Source organism: Opisthocomus hoazin, chromosome 3 (assembly GCF_030867145.1).
Source record: "Opisthocomus hoazin isolate bOpiHoa1 chromosome 3, bOpiHoa1.hap1, whole genome shotgun sequence".
NCBI classification, from domain to species: Eukaryota; Metazoa; Chordata; class Aves; order Opisthocomiformes; family Opisthocomidae; genus Opisthocomus; species Opisthocomus hoazin.
The window spans coordinates 78,676,163-78,703,323 of record NC_134416.1 but is presented as its reverse complement, the minus strand read 5'-3'; the positions used below and the strand labels follow the sequence as shown (position 1 = coordinate 78,703,323).

Sequence of the window (27,161 nt, the reverse complement as noted above, 5' to 3'; positions counted from 1 at the left end):
CCCTATAGTGTGTGTCTAATCACTGAGTCACTCCCAGTCCTTGGCTACTTCACATAATTTTCGTCCACCACCTTTAAAGACTTGTGTTTTTCTTTCATTTTTCTTTCTTTGGTTTTGATTATATCCATCATGACTCCTTTAAAGTAATTAAGACTCTGTGGTAATAGAGAATCTTTCAGGCAACATAATTGTTTTCCTATTTGGGGGATCATTTTAGTAATTTAAATTATATTTGATTTACTGTACTCATCTTTTACTCAGAATTATTGCTATGCTTAAGATACGACATCAATCAAACAGACCATTACCATGGGGAAATGCCCCCCTTATTTTCATAAATAATGATGGGAACTCTTGCAATTATAAAATAAATAAATGCTAAAATATAGACAAAAGGATTGTCCTCCAGTCAGACGGCATTAGTTTTGTGAAAGGGATCTCTGCAGCTATGTCAGATGTCTTGCATGCGTGTAATAATTTGGATGGTGCAGTAAGTAAGGTGAAAGTTGCATATTGTACCACTGTGGAACTGCTGCACTCCCATTGCCAGGAATGACAGAACCTGTCCAGTTCTTCATCGGACAGCAAAACATATTGCCCATGCGAATGAAATTCTCTTTCATTTGGTAACGCTTGTATCTTTTTTTAATCCTCGATTAGCGGTCAAGTTCAGCTATTTGGCAGCCTGAGTAATTATCAGGTGCTCTTTTCAGATTCTATTCAGTCTTTGTCTCAGCCTTGTGAAGGTATTTGGTGTTTGCTTAGTGCAACAAGCACTTTCTAGATGGCTTCTCACTACAAGCAGCACGACTTCCCTCAGTGTAGATGTTTTACAGACTGTTTTGAACAGCTAATATAGTCAAGGTTAGCCTCTTGTCTAAATAGCATTAATATACAAAGGCAGAATATAGGGAAGCAAGAAGGAAATGTTCACTGCAGGAGGAAGCATTCTTCAATATGCTGTAAACACTTTATCTGATGTACATAAATATTTATTACCGTGAGTAATCTGTAGGACATCAAAATCCCTTTTTATTTAGCTAAATATATTTTTCCATAGAAATCTATACAAATATATGTATTCTAAGCACACTCTAAATATCATCCTCTATATGTGTCTTTGAAAACAAAATGAACAGCATTTTAATATAAGATGCTAGAAGCATAGTTCTTTTGGAGCAGGCAACAGCCAGTGCAGTAGCATTACTGAGTAACTATTTTCCCCTCAGATCCTGTAAGAGGGAGAGAAAAGGGAAAAAACAGAAACAGCTTAACTCACCAAAAATCAAACCACTGCATTGCCCTCTTAGTCACTGAGTGTTTTGGGATGTAAGAAAGAAGATTACATCAGTACAATAAAGGTTCCCTGCTCTCTCCACAATCACAAGCTGTACACTATGTTAAAAAAAGCACGCAGCTTTACCCCAGATCAGAGCCAGTAGAAGTCAGAACAGGTAGAGAGGTGTAGAGCACAGGGAGAGAGAGGGAAGGGTTAAAGGCATCATCGCAGCCATTAGAGGGAAAAGTTAAAGCAATACAAGCACAGTAGGCTTCTCTTCCCACCCCCCCCCCCCCCCACTCCCCTTTCCCCCACTCCCCTCTTCCCAAGCTGGATAAGTGTGTAGGGAGGGCAGTCATCACGCCATCCTGAGCAGCAGGAGCTGACGTTGGACAAAGCTGCCAGGTAGCTGAAAAAAGGCACAGAAGGCAGCTGATACCCACTTTTCAACGGTTTTTTTTTTTTTTTTAGTCTGAATCTGGACTTCAAGCAACACAGCGCCTGAGACAGCTCATCTGAACCACACTGTATTGCAATACTCGCTCTTCCCAAAGAAAAAGACTCCACTGAGTAGCAGAATGCTGCCAGTGTCGCAGCTAGGGCTACAATACAGAGCCTTTTTGTAACATTTTAAAATCTCTTTCTGTTCATATATTTAGAGATACATACATATACTCATATATCAATCCTTCCTTTTTTGAGAACACCTTTGGCTTTTGTTACCCTGATGTGACTTCTTCTTCATCTTGGAATGATGGGGATCTTTCTAGCTTATGTTGGATTCATTTTCTTTTCAGTTATGTATATTCAACAAGGACTTTCTACCCAAGGTAAGATCATTTATTGTCAAAAACCTGTGTGTGTTTTTCTATGCTAAAACAGATCCCGAACAGGATGGAGGGGGGGGGGGGGGCGGGACTCGAGAAAGAAAATAAAAAGAAGGAAAGCAACCACAATGGACAGGAGCTGAGAACACCAAGTACCAGGTTTAAATTTAGGTTAAAAATTGTCTGTAAATAGGAACAGTAGTGAGAAGTTTCCACAAAGTGAGAATAAAACAGGCTTCCTTTACTTGACTGCAAAGAGGGAAAAAACAGGCACCTTGCAGAAGAGTAAAGTGGTGTTGGTGAATGGACATACATGTGTTAGGGTTGCGCACGTTTTTACGTTTTTATATTTGCATGTATGCATACAATAAACACCTACTCGTGCATGCGTAAGTAATTGCTTTCAGACAAAGTACCGAATGGCTAAATCTACTGCTTCCCTTGAAGTATTGCAGTCTGCTTTTGTGCTGCGTCCCCTTCCCTCTCCTGTTCTCCTGCAATCCGCAGACCTTTATTTCGATCCTGTGACTGTGTGTATTTCGGGGGGTGTGTGTGTCCAAAAAAAAGAAAGAAAAAAGGGAAAAAAGACAAAATTGACTTCTTTGAAGACCTCTCCCCCGCGTCTTCTCCCCCCCACCGCCCCCCCCCCCCGCCGAAAGGCGCGCCGTGCATTTCAAGCAGCCCCGGCGCTGCGGGAGCCGGTTGTTTGGGACCTCGAGCCTGCGGCGACGCCGTCAGCACCATGGACAGATCGCGCGGGGCTGCCCGCCGCCCCCTGCCCCTTCCCTCTGCCCCCTCCCGCCGCCCCCGCCCTCCGCCCCCTGCCCCATCCCACCGCCCACCACCCTCCGCCCCTTCCCGCTGCTCCATCCTGCCGCCCCCGCCCTCCGCCCCTGTCCGGCAGCTCCCCGCCGGCCTCGGGATCCTGTGGCGGGCTGCGCTGGGCGGCGCGCCCGGGGAGGGTGCTGGCCGCGCTCCCCCCCTCGCCCCCACCCCACTCACAGGCGCTGACCAGGAGGGGAGGGAGCGAGCGAGCAAACAGAAAAACCGCCGCAAACTTACAAGCCCCGAGTGCAAACAATGCGCAGACCTTTTGTCAGCGTGACTCGGTGGCTCGCAATGCCTGGCTGGGGGGGTCGGGGGGGGGGGGGGCGGGGCAGAAACAGGGACACCGTGAAATATCAAGATAGTAGCTTTGCTAGGTGTCTGTTGCCAAGCACAAACGTAAAGGGAAAAAGCAGTAGCGCTGGTTGAGCGTATTGCCAAATTATCCCAGCAGTTCTAGGTTAGCGAGGCAGCCGGGATAAAGAGTGAGGGGAGGAGACAATGAGCAGTATTTCCTTCACATCATAATCTGCTCTAGTCAACACACAACACTGCATAACAGAATGCAACATCGCAGGGTCTTTCCAATTTTTCCTCTGCTTGAAACACAGGTTTTATTTTATTACGCTGTTTGTCTGTAGTCCTCCTCACTCGACTATCAGGTTTCATCGTGCTGCACAATCTTAAAGTGAATTGTAGGAAAGGAGGAGAAGGAAGTCAAGACTGTGACTTAAGGAAATGCTGGTGCCCTGGACTATGTCCATCAGGATTAGTGTTTAAATCTAGCAGTGGTGCACTGGAACAGGCAGACCTTGTTTGTTGAAGGACTGGGATGCGAAGGTAGAGGTTAGTTCTACAAAGTGTTCGCCAGGACTGAAAAGCAGGTGCTGTGCTTCTTCGTGGTAGGACTGTGCAAGCAGAGGTTCTCAGGAGTAGATAACTCTGGCAAAGCCATTGATTGAAATGGGCGTTTTGCTCAGTGGTTGCAACCGGCACCTGATCAGGGTGCCCGTTCCAACGGCCACTCCCGCCGGCTGCGGGAGGTTTAACACGTCTCCAGCTCAGCCCCACGAAATACAATAAATCAGCCTGGTATTTTTCTCCTCTTCCAGATTGGTCTTGCACAAAATCCCTCAGTGAGCCTGCTGAAATACCGCATTCTGCCCGAGGGTATTTGGACCTAATTACATGAAACTTTACTAGCCCTTGGGAGCGAGCAGGGGGGTCCACAGCGTTTCCTAAGAGCAGAGCTCAGAGCATAAAGAAGGTGGATTTGTGCGTAAGGGAGGACAGGCACACCTGGGTGTCTGAGAAAGCGGGGGAGATAACATGTGGGGAAACTGGGAAACCAGAAAAAAGGGGAAACAAGGAGAGAAAAAAGGGAAATCAATTAAAAAGGAAAAAAAAGAGAGAGACGGGAGGACAAAGGCAACACAAAAAGTGGTGGATAAACAACGAGCAGGTAATAGGAGATCCCAACACATTGCACGTTTGTTTTGCAGCAAAATTCACTGAGTTTCCCCGAAATGTCACGGCCACTGAAGGGCAGAATGTGGAGATGTCTTGTGCTTTCCAAAGTGGCTCCGCTTCCGTGTACCTTGAAATCCAGTGGTGGTTTCTGCGGGCGGCTGAGGACCAAGAGGCTGGAGCTGAGGTGACAGGCACTCAGGTACTGAACCTCTCCCGTGGGGTCCCCAAACCACCCGGGAATGCCACCGGAGGGGGGCAGATAGGAAGGGAGGGAAGGAAGGAAAGAAGTGGGGGGGTGGAAGAGGGAGGGAACAGAGGGAGGTTCTGGATCTCCCCAGGGACTTAGCTTTGACCACAAAATAACCATACAGGAACCTGCAGAGGAAAACGCGCCCCTCAAGGGATGTGCCTTTGGTGCCTGTCACTCCCGGGATGCAGCTAGGGAAGCTTGCAAATCCACAAGGATTTCCAAACTCTGATTTTTTTTCTTTTTTTTTTTTTTTTTCCTCTCCCTCATTCTCCCTTTGGAAATCAGCAGTCCAGAGACTGCTCCCTGCAGGAATTTTTTATTTCCCAAATGGCAAGATCCTACACGTGCCCTCCAATTTACAGCTGGTGCAGTCGAGCTGGGGACCCTAACTGCTTGCAGCTGCCACAGGAGGGCACGCACTTGAGGGGGGGAGCAGGGGGACATCCAATGCCCCAAAGACACCCTAAAAAAAAAAATTAATATATATATATATATATGTGTCATACAACGGAGCAATTTAAGCCTACCGGACGGGATGGAAGGGACCACGTCCACCCACGCCGCCACCTAGGGACCTCTCTCCCCGCCTCCGCACCCGGTTTGGGCGCGCAGTCGGCGCGGAACGGCGCCCACGCGTGTCGGGCAGGCGGCAGGTCCTCCAGGCAGCGCCTGCAGGGTGCCCCCCCCCCCGGGTCCCCCTGCCCGTTCCACGGGATCCGCGGGGGCGGGAGCGGAGCCGGGGCCACAGACCCACGCCGGCGCTCCTTTCCCTGCAGGTGGAGCTCTTGCCCGAGAGGGACCTGGACAGCGACGGCACCAAGATCAGCGTAAGTGGGGCCGAGGGGCGCGGGAGGGTCCTCCCCCAGCCGGAGCCCACCCCGACAGGAGCGGCCGCGCCCCCCGCCCCGCACCCCCTCCCCACCCGCGACGCGACCCTGGCTGGCCGTGGCGGAGGGTGCCGGGGCAGCCCTGCCCGGCGCCCCGCGGGCCCCCCCGGGCAGGGAGGTCCGGGCGGTTGAGCTTCCTTCGGCAGGGGCTGTTTTCACCCCGTGCAAGCAGACAGCCTGCGCCCGTCCTTTCACCCCTTGTTTTCATCCACCCTGGGCAACTGCTGAGCCTGCCTTAGGGCTCCAAAGCTGCTTTTAAGGCTGAAATTTGGCCTCGAAGACGCATTTTCCTTCAGTGGTGCGTTGAATTTGAACCCTGTTTGAACGGGCGCTTTCCCAGGTCCATATCTGCTGGCAGGAAAAAACTCAGAATGTCTTCGGACAAGACCTCCCTGTTGGGAGTAATCTCCACTCCTGACCACTGAGAAGCGGGGTTCTGACACGAGAGTTACCAATCCGCCAGCTGGAGATTAAACCACAAAGTAGTCTCAACAAAATTCTGAGCAACGTTGCTCCAGCCCTTGTCCAGCGAAAGGATGCCTTCCCTGGCAGAGCCATATCCCTAGTCAGGCACAGATACAGCCCCTGACGCCAGCAGAGTCCAGACCCTCCTCCCTCAGCACCCCAGGAAATGCATCATGTTGGAGTCGTGGTGTGGTGCTCACTGCAGTGGAAAGACAGATATTTAGCAGATACCGCAGCATGAATATTTCTTATGAGCCCAAAGCAGTTTTCCCTTTCCCAGACACAGTCACTTCAGAAGTGTCTTTTAGCTGTCGCCAAGGCTGTAGCTACCAGCAAAGCTTAAAACAACAACAAACAGAGGTGTATCATTTCTTTTAAATCCTTTAGTCTGCCGCTTTCTGATGTCTTCAAATAACTAACCAAGTAATTTCATCAGATTGAAGTGCAGCTAGGTGTAGCTGAAGGGCATTTATAAATGAGAATTCAGATATGTTATGTTCAAAACAATGCATAGTTTAGCCATACTTTTCCTATGATACTTCTCACCATACATTATAAACAATTTGTGTCATGGACTGTATCTTCAGTTCTGTTTGTAGACTATCTTACAAATGAGGCCTGTATGTGGTCTTTGGATACTATTCCACTATTCCGTAGCTGTAGCAGCCAATTTACTCCTTATCAATACTGGCTCATTCAAGATCCCCATAGTAATGCATAAGACCTGTGACACGGTATAGGCTGTAAAACATGTACCATCTTTTAAGTTAAAAGTATCTTTCTCTCATTATGTATGATAATACTTCACAATGGAGTATTTATACAGTGTTTTTATAAGCTTGCATAAAGCATTCCATATTTGCAGTAAAAAAAAGTCAACATTGGGCTGACAGTCTAAATACACTTGTTACGAATGTAGCCTTCTTTTTTTTTCTTTCTTGAATGCATGCACAGAGTCTCCATTAGTACTACTGGAAAGTATCTTCATGAAGAAGAGAGCAAACTTTTTACTGCATTTTGTAAATTCTTTAAAGAAATGTTAAAATATGCTGAATGTATATTTAAACTGTGCTGAAATACACCACCTCTGTTGATTTTAAATCATAGTCAGGTATAAATTGACAACATGCATACATGCTGGCTGCACCCATTTCTAAATTTCAAATGCAGAACCCCCCAAAATTTGTTTTCCATTAGTGCCATACAACACTAAACTTAGCAAATATTGCATGGGATCAAATGAAGGCAGAATATGACCTACAGATCCTCTTTCCATTCATATGAAACTTCCTTAATCCTTTTGCTGAATATGAGCTGTTCAGTAGAGATATATTATTATTGAATATGGTTTAAATAACTATCCAGCACTTTCTGTATAATTAATATTGCATTTGTTATACCTGAAAGTACACAATCTATACTTTCAACTCAATTTGTCAAGCTGGATACAATACAACAGGCTGTAAAGTCCACCCAGTACCTTAAAGCAATAACGTATTCACAAGTATTGCTCTCCAATTTATCAAGCAGGCAGGATAGGTTCTTTGCCAACACTGGTGACTACAGCACGCCAAGCTATCAGAAGCAATGTGTTGTAAAATCACCAATAACAGGAGCCTAGTTTCAATCTAACAGTTCTCCATTTTTGTGATCTACAATATAATCATGACCCTGATGTTTCCTCATCGCCCATCACTGATATAACACAAAGCAACATTTGCATCCATATTTATGTAATGGTGGAAGAAAACCAGGTCCAGAAGTTCTTCAAAGCTGAAGTTTTCTGTCCCACTGAATCCCTTTTAACTGGCTTCCTGTGGGACAACAGGTATTGATTGAGATAGAGAGAGTAACAGCCAATTAATCAAATATAAATTCTCTCAAGTGATGATCATACAGAGAGGAATCTGTGTTACCTTTTCTAATGCATCTTAATACCTATCACACATTTCTGGATGCATAATTTACTTATGCATGTTTTAATTATGTGAGACAAAAATATATTATATTACCCTCAGATATTAAAATAAATTAAAAATAAATAAGGAGTCTGATTTTAGCTGACAACTTTAAAAATTATCTTGAATTTGTGCTGCTTGAACATGTGCTGCAGAAATGATATATTACTTCTAAAAAGTACACATTTACATAAACGAGACAAAAGGAACTACCTGACACAAGATGACTTGTTCTGGTTAATAAATAAAAAATACCAAAGGTCTGGACACTCCTGAAGCGGACAAAATGAATGTCAGATATGTAGTTTCAAAGTAATGAAGACTACAAGCTAACTTAATAAACTGTTATTAAAAAAAATTAGGTATTGGAAAACATCTCCAGCAAATTTGTTGATGTACTAGTTCAAAAACTTAATTGTTCAATAAAGCCAACTAACTGGAAAGGTTTAACCAACGAAGGGCACAGATACCAGGTTTATATAAGAAAGTTAATTAAAAATGTGCATCATTTTAAGCAATCAATTGGAATGAGCATGGTAGCTTGGGTTGTTTGTCCGAGGTCAATTAGCATTTCTAAACAGTTTTGGAAAGATGTCAGACATCTTTGTTGATACCAATAATCAAATTCATCCTTGATGCAACTTCCCTGCAATAAGTACAATCACATCACTGATTAGTTTGGCACTTGATCTTCTCTGGACTGGCTCTTCATCAGTGGAGTCTTCCCAGAGAAAGAATAGCTGATACCAGGTTTGTTTTGCTCTTTTTTTTTTTCTGGCAAATCTGCAGACAGTGAAGGTACAAGGGAATGACATCTCCCACAAGCTGCAGATTTCAAAAGTGAGGAAAAAGGATGAAGGCTTATACGAGTGCCGGGTGACCGATGCCAACTATGGAGACCTTCAGGAATACAAGGCCCAGGCATTTCTCAAAGTCAACGCTAACAGCCACTCTCGGCGAATGCAAGCCTTTGAGGCATCTCCAATGTGGTTGCAAGACATGAAACCTCGCAAAAATGTATCAGCAGCTGTTCCAAGTAGCATCCATAACTCTGCCAATCAGCGTGTGCGTGCCACCTCCAGCCCTGAAGCAGCAGCCAAAATCCCCAAACAAAGTCCACAATCAGGTATGGTAAAGCATTTTGTGCATTTCATTCGATTGCTTACCAGCATGTAAAAGGAGGCTTACTCAACCAGGTAACCAGGAAGTGTGACTAGGAAGAGTGTGGTGCTCATCTATTCCTCCTTCTTTCTGGCTTTATCCCTCCTGCTGTCTCCTTACTTACTAAAAGCTGAAGAATAAGTTTCTGTGCAGAAGAAACAAAAAGCCTTAAACTCCTGTACCTGGATTTTATTTCAACTGGTTTTATCCACCTAAGGTTAGCTCTCTAAATAAAGCTTAGCGTTCCCTGTAGTGGGGGGGAAGGGTGGGGCGCATGTCAGTGAATGACTCACTTCATTTTAAGATGTCTGTGCATGATAAATTAAATAAAACACCCATCTGGAAGTGTTTCTTCCTAAGTCAATTCATGCCAGTCACTTAACTTTTCTATATCTAACATTTGGTGAAATCAGTCTACTTTTATTATCAATCCTATTTTCATAAAGAACTAGACTTCTAAATCTAAGCAGACCTTAGATACACCAGATATTGTTTCTCTGTTGTGTAGACTTTAGAAAGACTGTGAGTTTTTCAGAGAATGTGCATTTGTCATCTTCAGCTGCTTGATCATAGGCTTTGAATTAAGCATTAAAATAGCAGTGCCTCAATTATCTGTCATGTAGAGATTAACATACTACACATTTTTGTTTGGGAGATTTTGTACAGCACTGGATAAACAACCTATAACCAACAGAAGTCTGCGTTTTTTACATTGATACAGTAAATTTGACAGTTATGCAAAGGTACGTGAATATAGAGGAGGTGCAACTGTTGACCACTCTATGATGGCAATAGAGAGGTGGACAGGATAAAAAATTGAGTAGTGGTAAATGATCAAAAATCCTCTGGGAAACAAACTGTGCAAGTTTAAGGGTTTCTGGGTTACTTCTATTGACACTGAGAACCCAATGTAAAGCAGGAGATCACAGCCCAGCTTAAAATAGATAATGGAAGATAACCTAGTTTGTACTGATGCATCATTCTACTGCTAACAAATCCCATGTCATCAAAATTAAAACTGGGAATACAACACTTCATAGAACAGCTACTGTGAAATCACTTTCATCTTACAAGCATGCTATTAGAAAAATATTTTAATAAGGAAAATGCATTTTTTTACAGATTGGTACAATATGCTTATTCATATGAAAATTATTATTGCTATTAGAAAAGATGATGCACATACTACCACCATTTTTCCTCTGTATACATTTTTTTTTTAATTATTTAAAAGCTACATTCGCTTCTCTTTCTCTGAAGTGAAGCCACTTTCATTTTTTAGCTCTTCCAAAAATGTTTGAGCTATCAGAGGAAAAGGACTATTTCAACTGATTTAAAATCATCATTTTACCATGGCTTTCCTTTCAGAGAAATGTATATACCGTGTATTTTCCACTGGATTCATACATTTCAAAGTAGCAGATTTGTCCATAAAATGAAAACTCTGTGTTTTGTTTAGTTCTATGTGAATTTAATTAAAATAGTTGCAAGTTTATGATACAGACTGCACTGCATTGGGGCCAAAGTGCGTGAACAACAGTAATACACTTAATCACTTTGGATTTATAATGGAATCTATAGTATTGTTTATGTCTTGCCTGATTACTGGACATTTATTATTTGAGAGCTAGTAGGTTATTACATGTAAAAGGCCCTGTAAAAAAAAATAAAAATAAAAACTTCATCTCTTTTATTCTTGAGCAAAGATTACTGCAGATCAAGTACACACAATCTCAGTGATAAATAATTTAAATATTAAACAGATTAGAATATAAATTAGTTTATTAATTTGTTTGCTTTATGATGAAGTACAGATTAATCCTGTATTCATCAGAGGTGAAACTCATCTACTGAAAAAACAGACTGTACCAGTAGTCTACATTAGGCTTAATTTCAATTTAATGGTCACTTACTACACAGTTATTACTGGTGATATTTTGTGTGAATATCAGTTTAACTCTTGAGAACCAAGATTTACCTTCCTTTTCTTGTGAAAATCTGGGCCTAATTTTCCAGCTACAGTGTAATTTGAATTTTCACTCCATTTTATACTGACTCTAGACCAATAGAAATACCTACAGAAGCATGAGGCAGTGGGGCTTTTTTAGCTCTACATAACTTTGAGGAGCATCTTTATCTGAGGAAAGAGAGACACCAGTTGTAAGATCTCAGAAAAGCAGAAAGGAGATGTCGTAGACAGTAACAGTCTTTCTTTTCATGATATCAAATCAAAACAATCTCTATATGCTATCAAATGACTCTTCCTTTCTTTGACACCATGCTAACTATATTTGCATGCACAAGACTGCTGTGTCATGACATTACATGTGAGCAATGTATCCATCCAGCCTAGAACACAGAAACATGGTTGAATACCCATTAAACACACATTTATTTTTGAAAGACGTATTAGATGGTTCTAATGTATTTGGTCATGTTGAGTAACACATTGACTTCAGCAATACTGTTTGAAGAGAGAAGTACTATTAACCCTAGGCAATTTTATAAAATAATCTCCAATATTAGAGAGCTGGTGCGTAGTTATTGGCAAGCAACAAATTTTAGTGCCATGCTTATAGACTATTGCAAAATACATTTACAGCAGAGGGAACTGACACTGCGAAATTACTGGGCAATCTGCGTTCAGCTATTTCTGAAGAACTCCTCTACTAGTATAAGAAAGATTGACTTCAATTATATGAATATTTTTGTCCCCAAAATTTATTTTTCAAAGGTAGATAACACTTAACTCCTTCTATCCTGAAGCACACTGCAGAGTTACATTTATTTCTTTACAGTAGATATTAATAGGTAGCTCTAGGAAAGCAGTGTACAGTCACTGCCATTTTAAAATATTAGCATTTCCAAAATGAACAGATGTTTCTGTCATTCTTTCTTTTTACTCAAAAGTAAGAATACTTGTGATAATTATGAGGGGACCATATAGCAAGGCTGAAAAATTAATGTGATCTGAGGTCCATTTACCATTTTGTGCTGCTCTGAAAAATGCCGTGTGAGTGCAAGCAAGATATTTGTTATTGTCAGTGTAATGGATATTCAATATAGGAAGAAAGTGCTAAAGAGAATGTCGCCAACAGTCAGTCTTCAAATAATATACTGAGAAGCACTAAATGTCTACCTCAGAGTTAGAAAAGTCAGGAAAGCAAAAGTCAAAGCTAACACAACTTGACCCTTTCATTTCATGTTCGTGGGCTGCAGCAAATGAAGTAAGCCATCACAGTTTAACAGGAATCTGAGTAATTTGACAGGTTAATCTGCTTATGTCCAGAAAACGTCCTATGTAGGTGGAGTGACACACATTTTTTTTTCTGCATAATTCATAAAAACATATATTGGTCCAAAGATAAAAGTACAGAGTTATCACAGGGCCTTGTAACTCTAAGCAATGTTGCAACTAGCTGAGGTCCAAGAGCTGCAATGAATTAAAGTAAAAGAAAGCCAAATAATCGACAGGCCGCACAAAATCGCAGTTTCATGTATATAAGTCTAGACAAAATATGCTACCTGCATTCAAGTCACTCAACATTTATAGCAACATAAACGGCTGCAGAATTTGAAGTGCTGAAAATGCGTATATGCCCCAACACTCTTCCTGTTCTGCCAATACTCTGTTAAAGCACTCGAAGCGGTTAGTTGCTTTTCAGACTCAAGAAGACGAGGCTCAGGGAACTCCAGAGGGAATAGCTACAAATAAAGAAGTGACATTAGGTCCATTTTCTGACTGCTTAAATACAAACAACACATTTCTAGAAACTTTTTGTTCTTTCCTGAAGTAATAAATTCATCAATTCACCTAACTACATGCCGAAACTGTTCCTGTGATGATGGCAGAGTTGCATTGAGTGACTTGAAAAGGGGCACAGTGGAGAAGGTGGTCCTTACCCAAGACAGAACCATCTGGGTTCTTGGCATTATAAATCACGCTAAGAAACTGATCATCAGGCGTGAACGCAAAAGAAGAGGATACAGCTAAACTGGTGACATTCCTTCCAGTCGCCATTTATATGTACAGAATCCAGGAACCTTTTATTACAACCTACTGTAAGCACAAATGTTATGTCCAGTTTGGAATCTTCTGGGCTATAAACCAACTTCTGTGTTGTTTTTTTTTTTTTTTCTTTTATGTTACATCTCCTCTTAAAGTGAAGTGAAGGGATAAGAAATCTGCTCTAACCTCTACCAAGGTGACAGCCAGCATTACTGCTTTCTTCACTAAGAGAAAGACTTTGTCTTTTGAGGCTGCTCTTTTGGAAACTGAGTAGCCGTCAGGCTGGGAGGCACCGACCTTCACTGTGATTGTTGCACAGCAAAATGTCAAGTCTCTGTGTCCTTAGAACTACACTAAAGGACAAGCCAGATGAGAGTTTTGTTCTTGTTCTGAACCTTGATCATCTCTTCTCAGAAATTCTTGCAAAAAGATAGTGCAAGGACTGTCTTATTTTACATCTGTATACACTACAATCCCTGTTTTTACTTGAAAGTCACACTTTGATTCTCTCTTCCTGAAATGAAGTCACTCTAATTTTTTTTCTTCTTTGAAATAATGGAATGAATTCTAACCATGTTAATTGATGTAGCCCTATTAGCCAGTTAGTTGTTGACCTTGAATCTGTAAGCATCTTCTGAGAAGATCTAATCTGCTCCAGATAACTTCATTGACAAGGCAAGGTCTTAATGGCAGCTAAACCCTTTTTTTTTAGGCCAGGATTTCAAATGCAGGATGAACTCCCGACTGCCTTATGTTTCCTTCAAAAAACTCACATCTTAATTTCTCAGGTGTGCATACTTACCAACAAGACCAAATCCAACATCACTATGCCTACTAAACCATGTCCTGAAGTGCCACATCTACATGTTTCTTGAACACCTCCACGGATAGTGACTCCACCATTTCCCTGGGCAGCCTGTTCCAGTGCCTGACCACTCTTTCAGTAAAGAAATTTTTTCTAATATGTAATCTAAATCTCCCCTGACACAACTCGAGGCCATTTCCTCTCTTCCTATTGCTAATTACCTGGGAGACGAGACCAACACTCACCTCACTACTAACTGCCTTTCAGGTAGTTTGCAGAGAGTGATAAGGTCTCCTCTCAGCCTCCTCTTCTCTAGACTAAACAATCCCAGTTCCCTCAGCCACTCCTCATAAGACTTGTTCTGTAGGCCCTTCACCAGCCTCATTGCTCTTCTTTGGACATGGTCCAGCACCTCAGTGTCCTTCTTGTACTATACCTTATTATTCAAACATAGCCTGGACTAGTCTTTAGCAGTTGTTTTTTTAGATATCTTACAGGTTATATGCAGGAAAACATGGAAAAGTATCTTTGGATGATGCACTACATATTTGCTTCCTAAGAAGCCAATCCAGAAAGCGTGAGGACAGACACAGGAGGAACTAAATGCACAGAGTATAAGAAACTCATTTTGCCCTTTCTTCGTCTACATTGTTGTTTATCTACACACATGTATACTGAGACCTTCCCTATTCTTTTGGTAGACTTAACAGTATATTTTGCTGTCCATCTGCTATTGCTATGCGTATGCACTTAATCAAGTCTCTTCCATTCTTTAGCTATTTAAAACTGAACCTTTCAGACTCACCTTGCCTTTAGTACAAAACTGATACATAAAGATCTGGTAGGTGACCCCTCAGGACTTCCCTGAGTAGCAGAATCACAGTCATTCTGTTCTACATGCTTGATATAGCCTTCTTTGGTAATTAACCACTGGAAAGATTGCAGATGGGCTACACAGTTAGTAAAAAAAGAGAAGAAAAGAAAGGAAGAAAAGAAAAATGGGGAGGGGGGGCAGGGAGGGGGAAGCTGTTTATGTGTTGTTTGTCAGCTCACTCAAATTGCTTTTCATTGCTACACAATCAGGCAGCTTGCACTGGATCATCAGAGATTGCAGCATATGTGACAGGGCCTGCTCTTGAAATAACTAATGGGATTTCCTTGCTTCAGAACACAACCCATTTGTTACTTGACACACATATAGAAAAGCAGAGGACAGTTTTGCTTGTTTCAGATGAGAACCTGGAAATTTCCAGTCTGTGGTGCACTACTTAATTATGAAAATCCTTTGCATAACTTAAAATTAAAAAGAAGGTGTAGAAATATCTGCTGGTTGGAAGGAAGCAACTCTGCTGAAACCAAAAGAATGTAATTCATTTACAATAGCAAAAAATTTGGCTCAAGCATGAGGATGCAGATGAATTTTCTTCTACTCATAAGATGAACAGGAATTATAAGAAGAATCTAAGCTTTACCTAGCCTGTACCACCTAAAGAAGTTTAGGACAGTGAAACTCTTTGGGAGTAGAACGAAGGGAAGGAAAAAACCTGAATACTGCCGTTATCACCTCATTCAGATTCAGCGGAAGGGGGCATTCTTAGTGGTGGGTTTTGTTGCTTCAGGTTTTCTGTGTATTTTTTCTTCAACTTTGATAGAATTTTTTCTACTGTTTATCTTTGAAACCTTAGGCCTGACTAGCTAGAAAACTCATGACTCCTTGTGTTTTCTTGTTCTCTGTACAGGGGTTTTCCGTTTGATTAAACAATTCATGAGCTTCAAAGCTATTCCAGACACAAAACCTTCTTTACAGTTGCAGTAATGCTCAGTTAATCCTGCTTTGTTGATGATAAAACCAGATGTCATTTGAAGAGCAGCTAAGGATTTTTCCACCGGTCTTGCGAAGAGGAGGCTCTGCCTCAAACCCTTCATTTTACCTTATTGTTAGGAAGTTTTCATCATACTTTTTGGCAGTGCAACTTACTATCACATCTGTATGTGGGTGTTCCAGTCCACCTCACTGAAGTTTGTTTCCCCACCTACTGACAAATGCTACTGTCTTGGAACAAAACTGCCTAGTGTTCTGAGAAGAATAAAAATGTGAAAGTTAACAGCCATAGCCAGCATTCCCAGTGCTTCATAGATATGATCTGTGTGTTCAGCAGCAGCAACAAAAATACAGATAGCAAATCTGGATGCTACTTCTACTGTCTGTCCTATTTCTATTGCTGCTATTCCCTCAGCTACTGCTGTTGCCTGGGTCACTGAGTGAAGCTTTTGACCACCAAATCATAGACACAGAGCTATAATGACCAGAAAAGTGACTTCTGCATTACTACAGAAGACGGTGTATCTGTCTCCAGTCCATTCTTTGCAACTGAAAAAAGAGTTACAAGGGCAAGATATTTTGCCAAGGAACAATAATAAATCAATTATGAAGCCAGCTAGCCATGGGTCTCAGAGAGAGTTAGACATTCAGATGTGCAAAGCCCTTTAGTAGAGTAATATTGTTTGAGAATATGGCTACATAGCATTGTGCTTGTCTGAAACTCTGCCAAAATAACAGGTCAATTGCCTATTTTCTACTTTGTTGAATAATGCACATGCATACAATATGTACTGATCAGTGACCATTTTATACCTGAAGAGTCTTTGAATAATGATGAATGACATTTCATGATTATGATTGATCCCCCACCTCAGAACTGTAATGAGAAAGGTATAAAAATCTGAAATAGGAGTAGAAAAATCCAACAATGTTGAATTTGATAGAGATACAATTAATACAGGTTTTGGCACAAATACTTGAAGCTTCATTCTGAAAATCCACCCTTTTCAAACTAGTGCACTGTGGCTGTGGGGGTGATAAAAGTTGCGGGTTTTTATTTGTGTCATAATAATAGAAAGGGTGAAGGCTTTGACTTGTGAATTCTGATTTAGCTCTCACAGTTTAAAATGTTGCCACCTGAAGTCTCTGTCTTGCCCCAGTGAGAAGTTATTGCCCCAAACCTGCATGACAGAAGGAACTCCTCAGCTCTCCCAGTTCACAGTGTTAAGCATTAAATCAAGCCTTTATGACAGCTGATAAACTCAAACATTGATTGAGACAAATGAAGAGATGGCATGTGGTTTGCTATCACTCCTGCTAGTGAGGGTTTAATTTCCATAAGAGGGGGATGTAGACAGATGAAGGTACTATCATATTAAACTGCTCCAGCTATAACCATTAAAAGCTCGTGACTCATAGAGCTTAGACATGTTCTGTTAGTCAGAGGTATTGTTCTAATCTCTATAACAGCTGCATTATCTACCAGGCAAACAAAGGATCAGAAGAGTGGTCCCTGCCTGAAAACACTTACTATCTAGGCATCAGACAGAAGAAAACAGACTCATCGAGTTGGATGGGTACAGATAAATGGGAGCTTAGCTGAGTTCCATGAAAATAGCTCTTACATAAATGATATAAATAGAAGGAGATCAGGTTGACTGTATGTCAAACATAAGCCTAAGCAGTGTCAGGTGTGAAAAGTGAGAAAAGGGATTGAATATCTCATGCTGAAATATTTACAAAGAATGATAATTTTCTTTCTGTCTGTGTTACAATAACCCTCTTTATATATGTTTTTCTTGGTATGACATTGCTGTTCAAGATGATAGAGTAGTATGAAGTATCATTCCACTTAAGATTTTTTTCTGATAGATGAAAAGATGAACAGGACGCAAAAAGCACAGGAGGAAAAAGATGAGTTCAATGCTATTTTTCTTCAAATAAAACTGTTATTGCAACTTACTGATATGTCTCAGAAATGGCTCTATTAACAGTTTAATTACAACGTGTCATATATCAAATATACACGCATTTATATGTATTATAAAAATACTAAGCAATTTATGCTGGACCAATGTTTAGTAACAACAGCAGAAGCCAGTTACTAACAAGGGTCAATTCAAGAACAATTATTGTTAACAGTGCAAGTTCCCACCTTCATTCAGGATGGGGTGTAATTAAATGCAAGTAAATGGATGAGGATGTTTTACCACAAGACAGCCACAAAATAATGCATTTTACTTTGGAATCAGCCATTTTATACAGATACATAGAAATGCACAGGTTTATATATTTCTCTGTCACACATTAAAAAAAGTCTAAGACATTTTATATGCATGGTTTTCAGGGACAGGATGAGAGAGAAAGGTGCCCAGTGCTGATAAGAGCAGTCACAAAGAATGCTGCCAGCAATTCTCAAACAATACCAGTTCACTAATTTAGGGCCTGCATTTGCATGAGCTTGCCCTCCCTTCCCCTCAGCTTTTAACTGTTGCAATGGGCACTGGATAGTGGACTGCTTCTCACACTAGTTTTATTTAAATAGCTAACACTGGTGTTTCACAGACTTTGCAAACACCTCTCTTAGCAACACTTTTCCCCAAAAGTACTCTGTCACTGAAGTAGAAACAGCTGAAATCAATGCATTACTTACACATGTGAAAAGATATTCAATGTAAAGAAAAAAAAGACCAAACCCACAAACAAATAACTTTAAAACTTTGCAGGCTCAAACACGAACTAAATGGAGGAAGAGAATTAGAATATCTGCTACAAATGGCTAATGCCTGACCATTTGTGACTGAGAGCTCCAGGTACGCAGAATGTCATTCTCCTAAGAAAAGAAAGTCAGTCAGGGAAGTTTGAGTATCAAGACAAAAAAGCTTCCATAATGTAACATAAATATGGTGATGGAAGTAGTCATAGTTGTACAGTGACTAAACAACACAGAGACATCAAGAACTCACTGTAGCCTTAAGTGAACACATGAAATTTGGGGTAGATGAGGACAAAAAAAAAAAAAATTAAGCTGCTAGAAGCAGGAATGTTCTTCTGGGTATAGCTAATGCTGAAAGCTGTGTGCCTTAGGTTCGAAAACCGTTTTCACTCTGGCATGCTGTACCCCACAGACCACCTGAAGAGACAATTCATCTATACTTCACATCACCAAAAGGGTACCCAATTTACTGCTACTTTACTGCTCTGGACGTGGTTATAAAAGTATCACACGAAAATGCTAGGAAAAAGAAAATTTCAGAATCTGAATTTTTTATGGGATAGTCTGTCCACATAGCTAGACTCACTTTCAGAACAAAACAGCCTAAATAATTTTCCAAGAAGCATAAGCATTTGAACAAAACTTAGGATCACTGCTGCAGAAATGAAACCTGCTCATGAAGCGAATGCAAAACTGTATCAGGATTTCCGAATCATGCTAGTATGTAAAATATTATTTAGTCCTGAACTACTTATTAATGCAATTTAAACAAAGCTACATATGAAAACAGAAGGAAATGCAGTGACGAGAACTGAAGTTGTGAATTACAGGATAAAGGACATAGGAGGGAGCAAAAATTACACTAGAGATGCACTAAGCCAACTAGACTAGCTCATCTTCCTGAAAAATTGTGTTCATACTCAACAGTGATTTTTTGTCTGTTTTCATCAGAACAGTATGAAAATCTATAAACGTTGACGCACTTTCCATTTCAGTTATGTGTATAGGGATCTCACCTCTCCCTCCTGCCTGTTCAAGTTAAAAGGATGACAGGGTCAGATCATTTTGACCATCTCATTTTCATCTGTGAGAAAGACATTAGAGATCATTTTAGCTTCTTCATGATGCATGATGGCCCAATTAGGAAGCCTGGTTCTGGTCAAGGGGTTAAAGAATGAAAGATGAATAGGAGTATTGTTTGAAGAATTAAAAAAAACCCCATGATTCTCAGAGAAGTTGCAGAGGAAGAACAAGAATTAGATCTTTCTCTAGATATAGGTTGATGTAAGGGATGATTTAGAAAGCAATATGAATGTAAAATCCCAGGTTTGCTCACACCAGTGTACCTGTAATTCTATTTCTATCCATCTTGACACTGTGAAGATGCCATTCAAAGTCCCGCTCTTCTTTGTTTCTCTCTTCATACTGCTATCTGTTGTCCTGTCATAGATCTACTGTGGCTTGTTCTGGACCACTGCCTGAAGCCAAGTATCATTTTACTACAGGATACCTATGTTTGAACTCTCCTCAGGTTTTTCCTCTCCCGTGTATTTCTATCTCAAGTTTGTGTTAGAACATGTCTTTAAGTGTAGCTGGCAGCAAGTTAAAGGCTGTGACTTGCCTTAGCCCAGAAAGAGCTCCAGGAGTTATTGTGGCTCAAACCTCTGACAGACCTCTTCTCAGGGTTTGAAAGCTGTCAATTTCTTTTGCCCTGTGACAGGACTGAAGACCTCTGTTCACCTGGGTGCCTTACCTGGCAAAAGCTAGGGAATAACCACCCATCTAGGATCCCATCTCTCTTCCTTACCTGCTCTGCTGGGCATCACTGTCAGAAAAGGAACATACAGAAGATGAACAGAGCTACATGCTGTATGTAATGTCTAAGCAGACTTCAGGGAAATTCAATACATAGCCTATTCTAAATTTCCATCAATTTGGAAGCAGCAGTTTTCTTCCAAAATGCAAACAATATCAGAAATTCAGAACTTTTCTTCTGATGTGTAAGATAATTTCATTTGCCCTGTGTGACATGTCTGCCCAAGACAGTGATGAGCAATTCACACTATTTTAGGCTGACTACTGTACAGCCAATGGATAGAGATGGACTGGAAGCCTAAGCAAAAGTATCTACGTTGGGAGGTTTTAATGTGATACTTACTGCTTGTCTTTTGCCATTCAGTTCCCAAAATACAGCACAGGTGATTGAAGCAATTTTCCTGAGGAGGGAAAGGGGCACCATGTGTTTGTGGAAGGGAAATTTTCTTCCTGAGTGCGGATATATATTCCAGCAGTATAGCAGAACTATAGGTAACTGGATTTCTGTAATTTGGAGGAATAAAAATAATCACAATTGGTAGGCCAGAGAGGAAGGATCTGTTTATTTAAAACCTGTTTGAGACATACTCAAATAAAACTTCAAATAAAATCAACCATACTTGGTTTATGGATGTAAAACTGCAAATATCTTCCAACAAATCTTATGGTTCATTAATATCCACAGTAAAATTAAGGCAGGTATTTCATGAACTTTTACTTACTCACATGGAATTTAAATGGATCCCAGTGGCTGACAGGTTAAAAGTGAGAATACCTGACACACATATCCAGCAGAGTTTAACTAATAATGTAGAAATAATATATGTGTACATACTACTATTCTTGTTCCAGGTTACTGTCTTCGAGGGTAGCATAATTGTAGTCTAGCTTTGCACAGTGTTCTTGACCTGCAATCAAATTTCTTTCATCTCTCATTATGTTAATTAGAAAATAATGTTAGAAAAGGTGAGGAAATGAATAATCAACTTGGCAAATCCACAGCCAGATTGACAGGTTTTTACTTATATTACCATGCTCACAGTTCCAGTGACACTATTTAAATCCTGGTCAGAACTGTACACCAAAAAGACATCTGCACGAAAACTCTGATTTTGGATACTCTGTATTTTTGAGACATTTGGATTTGGATTCTCATCTGTACTTTGCCTCTAACTTAAGTGTAAAACCAGCGAAACTAAATCTCTGATTTAAACAGACTATGGCTTTTAAATTTGCAGTCAAAATGGAAATATCTGATTATTTCCAGTCACTTAACCTTTTATAAAGAAGGAAACCAAAATAATAGAATATGAGCAAATATGACAGAAAAGAAAAAGAAAAATATCTAAGAAAAGCTTATTCTGGTTTTGTTATGTAATTATTCCACATTTGCAGCTTTCACCTTTCCAAAATCTGAAGAAACACTTGGGTTCATGAGAAAACAAATACAGTTCTTAAACACATCTCCAGAAAACAAACAAACAAACAAACAAACAACAAACCCTGGCTATATTTAAACTCCAACTGTATTTCATAAGAATCATGGAAAATATGAGAGTGCACCTAATAATCGTATATATATTGCAAGTCAATTTTATTTGGGGTTATCTATTACTGCAAATGTATCAGTTTGGGTTAGAAAGAATTTTGGAAGCTATTAAGACAGAAATAAAGATCTGATAAAATCTTAGGATGCACTAATCAGTTCCCGAAATCAAGCAGAGGATATAGTTTATGACAGTGATTTCCAACAATCCTAACAGCCTCTTTCTTTACCTAGAAGCAGAAATTATTTCAGTTACATTTTCACTAGAGTTTTCTCATATGAACAGTATTTTTTTAGCTTATACTTACTGCATGTACTCTAACTTAAATCCCTTGCAAGAAAAAGAAAAACATTCTTGATATTTACAGAAGAACATGCATTTAGAACGTGTGATATGAATTGGAGGGAGGTCGTGATTTATACAGATGTTGTCTCACAAATGGAGTTCGTTACCCGTTCTCCATTATCCACAAAGCTGCTGCCATCAGTGAATAACTCCGAGACTGAACACTACAAATAAACAGATTATCATGTGTATGCAATATATGACCCCTAATTTGAGGATCTACAGAATGACAGATTGAAAAAAAAAGAAAAAAAAAATCAAAGAATGCATTGCCTGCAAATATTACGGTGCTGTTTCCTACTGTGAAATGTTTCAAGTCAAACCTATCTTGTGTCATACTCTTTCTCTTCTACACATTACAGCTTTCAAATTCTCAAATTATAATGCCATTTATTTCTAAAAAAGCTCTTTTTAAAAATATCCATGAGACTCCTCTGAGTATCTATGCTTATTTGCATTGTACATATTTTGTGCAGAGGAAATGTATCTCCAAAGATCTATTTAGAATTGTCTTGAGCAGTGTATTCTCTAGTTCAATCAAAAAAAGTATCTACATGGAATAAAATGTGTGAATAGAATTCAATACATCATGAACGCTCATGGCAGAGGGGTTGGAACCAGATGATCTTTAAGGTCCCTGCTAACCCTTCCCATTCTATGATTCTATGATTCTAAATAATCTAACACTAAAAAAAGTTCTAATTAAGTTCTGCTAACTTAGTTAGAGAAAGAAAAGCCTTTATAAAAATCTGTGAAATGACAAATTTTACACCTTCTATAAAAGAATGAACAAAGTCATGCTGCAATAAAATGAAAATCAGAAATTTAACTCGACCCTTGAGTGCAAGCTTGTACATACTATCTGTATGAGAACAACCCACAGGAAGAAGTTACAGCAAATGTGCTTGTGTGTTTTCTTGTTCCTAACAACACAGAACAAGTGCATTGAGAAGCCAAACAAAGTACTGCAGTGTAGTACAGGTAGGCTAGCATTATCAGATGGGCAAGAGAAAAGTTGGCTTCTCACTCCTGTCTATGTTCAGTAGGAACTAACGTCAGAGTTGCCTTGGACTTCTTTGAAAATCTTAGTAATGTCTTTGAGATATGTTTCCATTTAAAAGATAATGTTCATTTAGAAATTCAGTTCACACATGGGTAATTCAAATATCACTGTTATTTAGAAGTTCTTGTGTATGTGACAGAGGACTAAGAGTCTTTCACGGCAACTACTATGTATGCAATATCTCACACTATATATTTACAAAAGGAAGCAGCGTTCAGAGATCTCTGATTTAGTTTAACCTCAGTTTTTGAACGGAAAAATTTACTGAAGACAGGAACAGAAATACTTCTTGCTACACTTATAAACATAGCAGATACAGAGAAATATTTTACTGATAAACATCTGAAAACTTTTAGAAGTGAGCATTTGCCTTGAGAACTTTTTGCTTTCATTGTACATATTCTTGATGAGAAGAAATATGTGCTTTTTGGGACTGCAGAAGAATCTAGCATTCAGTTTAATATTGAATTATTTATGAAAATAGGTTATACATGATTAATAGATTTTTATAAAATAACCAGTTATTAAAAGTCCAGCATTCTTATGGACTGCTTACAACATCATTATTACTTTGTTATAGAATTGATGCCTGTAGCCATCAATAATATTCATCATTTTCAAGTATAGGACACAAGTATAAAATCTATTAACCATGCATTAACCTGTTTTAATTGGAACTTTTATTTATAGTGCAACCAAATTAAATTTATGATTTTCAACTCAAGTAATATGTTTCAAATTCTGAATGTAATTCTTTATGATATAGGGAGTTATCAAGCACTGAGACTTGGTTTGTAAGACATCTAAATACTCATATCCTAGATGTGTGAACACTTCAGTTTAATTAGTCTAGTTCTGAATGTTTTTATACTGATAACGTACTTCAAATATAAAGTCTTGTTTTCAGAAAAAAATGATATGTACCACTGTTTTTATAGCTTTTTAAAAAGAAAACAAAATCTGGGAAAATATACAATTTCTCAAAAAAAATACTCCCAACCTCTTAGCATTCTGTTTCCCACTTGTAAATAGTATAGCCTTTTACCACTATCTCCTCTGTTTTACAAGAAAATATGCTTCAGCCACTAGATGAATTCTTTTCATTGGCAGTCAATGATGTGATACTGGAAATGATTTTGTAAAGAACACTCTGAGGTGGAAAGTGTTTGGGTTTGTTCCTCTTGGTATATGGTTTCACTGGATAACATTTTTTAGAAAAACAAGAAACAAAAGTAAAGCAAAACAAAAATCCTCCCTGGGACTGAAATACTTTGTATGTGTTGTTATTTGCAGTGCATGCCAAGACATTCATGGGCACCAGAGCCAACCTGGCGAGATAATTAAATATATAAATGTATGTGTTTAAAACAGCCTTATAAGGAGCATTGGAAATCTGCAAGATGAGCGAATATCTTATAACTTCTTCCGCAGGTGCGAGGATAGCTACAAGCCATGGACTTTCTGTCCTGCTTCTTGTTTGTGGCTTTGTGAAGGGTGCTTTGCTTTAATCTAAAAGTGCTGACTTTTTCCAATATCACTTTCTCTTCTTAAAGCAAAGAGCAAATCGCCTGTAAAATCCACGGAGCGGACAGCAAAGCTGACCCTAACCTCCAACCACCACTCTGCACCCAATGTACTCTAAATCTCTACACAAGGAGCACCTTCTTCAGGAAGTACAAATAAAAATACTAAATAAATAAAACAAATTAATAAATATTATAAAAAGAAGAGGATACCACATGTTTTCTTGATATATCTTATTTTCTTTGGCATATCACTAATCATTTATTTGAAGAGAACTTTTGTGATGTAATCAAATATTTTGTAACAGAAAGATCTAGTTTCCTTTTCTTTCGGCAAGTAGAAGCCTCGTCCTTGACTTCTCAGGGGTTGGCCTGCGAGTCATCAGTATTACAGAATTATCCATGGATGACATTTGGTTTCCTATGCTGAAAGAACCGTCCCAACCTGGAAGAAAACAGAGGCCAAGTAATGAAAAAACATAGTGATTTAACATTGATCCCAGTAAAACACCCCACAAACTTTATCAAAAGCTTTTTTTTTTTTTTTTTTTGCATGAGGAATAAGCAGGAGAAAAGAAATTCTACAAAGCAGCTAAACAGACTAGAGGACTTTGTTTCTGGAAAACAAATGAGGGTATTTTTCTTTTGAGTTCTTTGGGTTTTTTTTTATTATTTCTTTTCCCCAGTGGGGTTTTTTCCTGTACTTTTTTGTTTGTTTCTTGTTTAATGTTGGCAATTACTGACTTAGGCCAACCCCTGATGATTGTGTGGAGGTTTATATATATACATCTCTTTTCTTTTGTGTGCGTTCTATATTTCAGTGTGTTTTCTCTAATTTTGCAACTCCTGTATATGCAAAACTAACTTAAATTCTGTAAATTGCTTACAGTCTGTGTGAAATAACTTCAGAGTAGACATACTTTGGTCCTCATGCAAGACGGTTTTTAATATTATATATATGTCGTGCCACCAATAGACATCTTTATTTCCTTTTTTTGACCAAGTGTCACTTTTTAGTTTGTATTTCAGTACTGTGTGGATTTTGTACTACGTACCTTCACTTCCACTGGTATGACCCTTTTCAGCCCTCTGTTTACTCTGTAAATGGACATTAAAATTTGTTATGGTCTCTAGACAATGAATTATTTCAGTTTTGTGTATGTTGTGTTGGAGTTCAGATGCTGAATGCTGTATTAATTTGTGATGTTTATAGAGGATGAAGTGATTTGATTGCTAGAGACTGTAAAATGCAGGTTTGCAGTCAAATACTGCATGTAAAGGAAGATTAGAGGGGGAAAACTGTCAAATAAAACAGAACAAGGCTTAAAGGTTGCTCTTTTGCTAAAGAGTTTTAAGAGAGTGGATTTATTACACAGATAAACTATATTTGCATCACAGCTCCTTCTACATGGCCAAAGAAATGTCTTTGCTTTTTCTGGAAGTGGATTGTCATTACTCATTGATATTCTCAATTAAAATACTTTGTCTGTGAACTGAATGTGAGAATTTTGCTGTTGAATGAAGTAATATGCATTACATGAATAACATTCATTAACGCAGGAAGGAAAAATTGCTACCATTTGCAGCTGCAATCAGGAAGGTTTTTTTCTTGTTCCCGTCCTTCCACTGATGCTGAAAAATTCACACCCTTTCATTTATCAGCACAGACAATCACGTATACATACTTATTATGATCTATTTACAGCAGCATTAAGTAGCTGCAGTGTGGTCAGCTGTGTGATTTCTCCTCATTTTGTAAGTAAAGTAGAGGAAGTAAAAAGGTTCGTTTAGTATCTCACCAGTCCATGGTCTACAGGCCTAACATTTTATGTCAAAATGCCCGTAAGTCTGAGGTCTTCCTCCATTCATTTGGAAGAGGAAAGAACAAACAGTAGCATAGAATCCAAGAGTAATACACTAATGCTTTGGAAGAGGATAACGTATTTGTGCAAGTCTTATTTCCCCCAAACCATACATTCTGTAAGATAAGTTTGGCTGGGAATAGTCAGTCTGTCTTTGGCTTTAGAAAAGTCTTAGCAGTAATGAAAAGAGGAGATGTTTGATCTAATACAGATAAATCAGGAATAATTTTCAGGAGAAAAAGGGAAAAGTTATTTTATTCCAACATAAAATTAATGAGCCACTAGGAATATTGTGTGTGGAAAAGGTTTTGCTCCATAGTAATAACAGTTTATCAGCCTACTGACAAAGAAAATAGAAACAGTCTCCATTAAAGTGTTCTGAATCAAAATCAATATTATGGATCAAAGAGGAAGTAGATGGAAAAACATCCAGAGCTTTTTGAAGTCTCATTTTCCAAACACACCTTTGAAACCAAATTTTCAGAGCTCTGGAGGAAAGGCTACATTTTAACTGTGAAATAGTTGCCAGTGA

The 27,161-nt window shown here is 39.4% G+C and overlaps 1 protein-coding gene across 4 annotated transcripts; it reads left to right on the top strand.

Annotated features, from left to right (window-relative positions):
- The first annotated feature begins 1,454 nt into the window (after nt 1–1,454).
- Nucleotides 1,455–25,909, top strand: VSTM2A (V-set and transmembrane domain containing 2A). 4 transcript variants are annotated; one of them, XM_075416742.1, is made up of 5 exons: nt 1,455–2,109; nt 4,434–4,600; nt 5,428–5,478; nt 8,751–9,087; nt 15,676–15,893. In XM_075416742.1, the coding sequence occupies exons 1-5, from the start codon at nt 2,031–2,033 to the stop codon at nt 15,750–15,752; spliced, it is 711 nt and encodes a 236-aa protein (XP_075272857.1). In that variant the 5' UTR covers nt 1,455–2,030; the 3' UTR covers nt 15,753–15,893. The 4 variants fall into 4 exon arrangements, with proteins under 4 accessions (XP_075272857.1, XP_075272855.1, XP_075272858.1 ...); XM_075416740.1 differs by lacking the exon at nt 15,676–15,893 and adding an exon at nt 24,676–24,891 and having other exon boundaries at nt 1,458–2,109; XM_075416743.1 differs by lacking the exon at nt 15,676–15,893 and adding an exon at nt 24,538–24,669 and having other exon boundaries at nt 1,458–2,109.
- Nucleotides 25,910–27,161: the final 1,252 nt, after the last annotated feature.

Coding starts and splice junctions, on each gene's coding strand:
- VSTM2A (XM_075416739.1), top strand. CDS start 2,031: ATGATGGGGATCTTTCTAGCTTATGTTGGATTCATTTTCTTTTCAGTT. Junction 2,110..4,433: donor ACAAGGACTTTCTACCCAAG/GTAAGATCATTT, acceptor TTTGTTTTGCAG/CAAAATTCACTGAGTTTCCC. Junction 9,088..24,797: donor CAAACAAAGTCCACAATCAG/GTATGGTAAAGC, acceptor CTCTTCTTAAAG/CAAAGAGCAAATCGCCTGTA.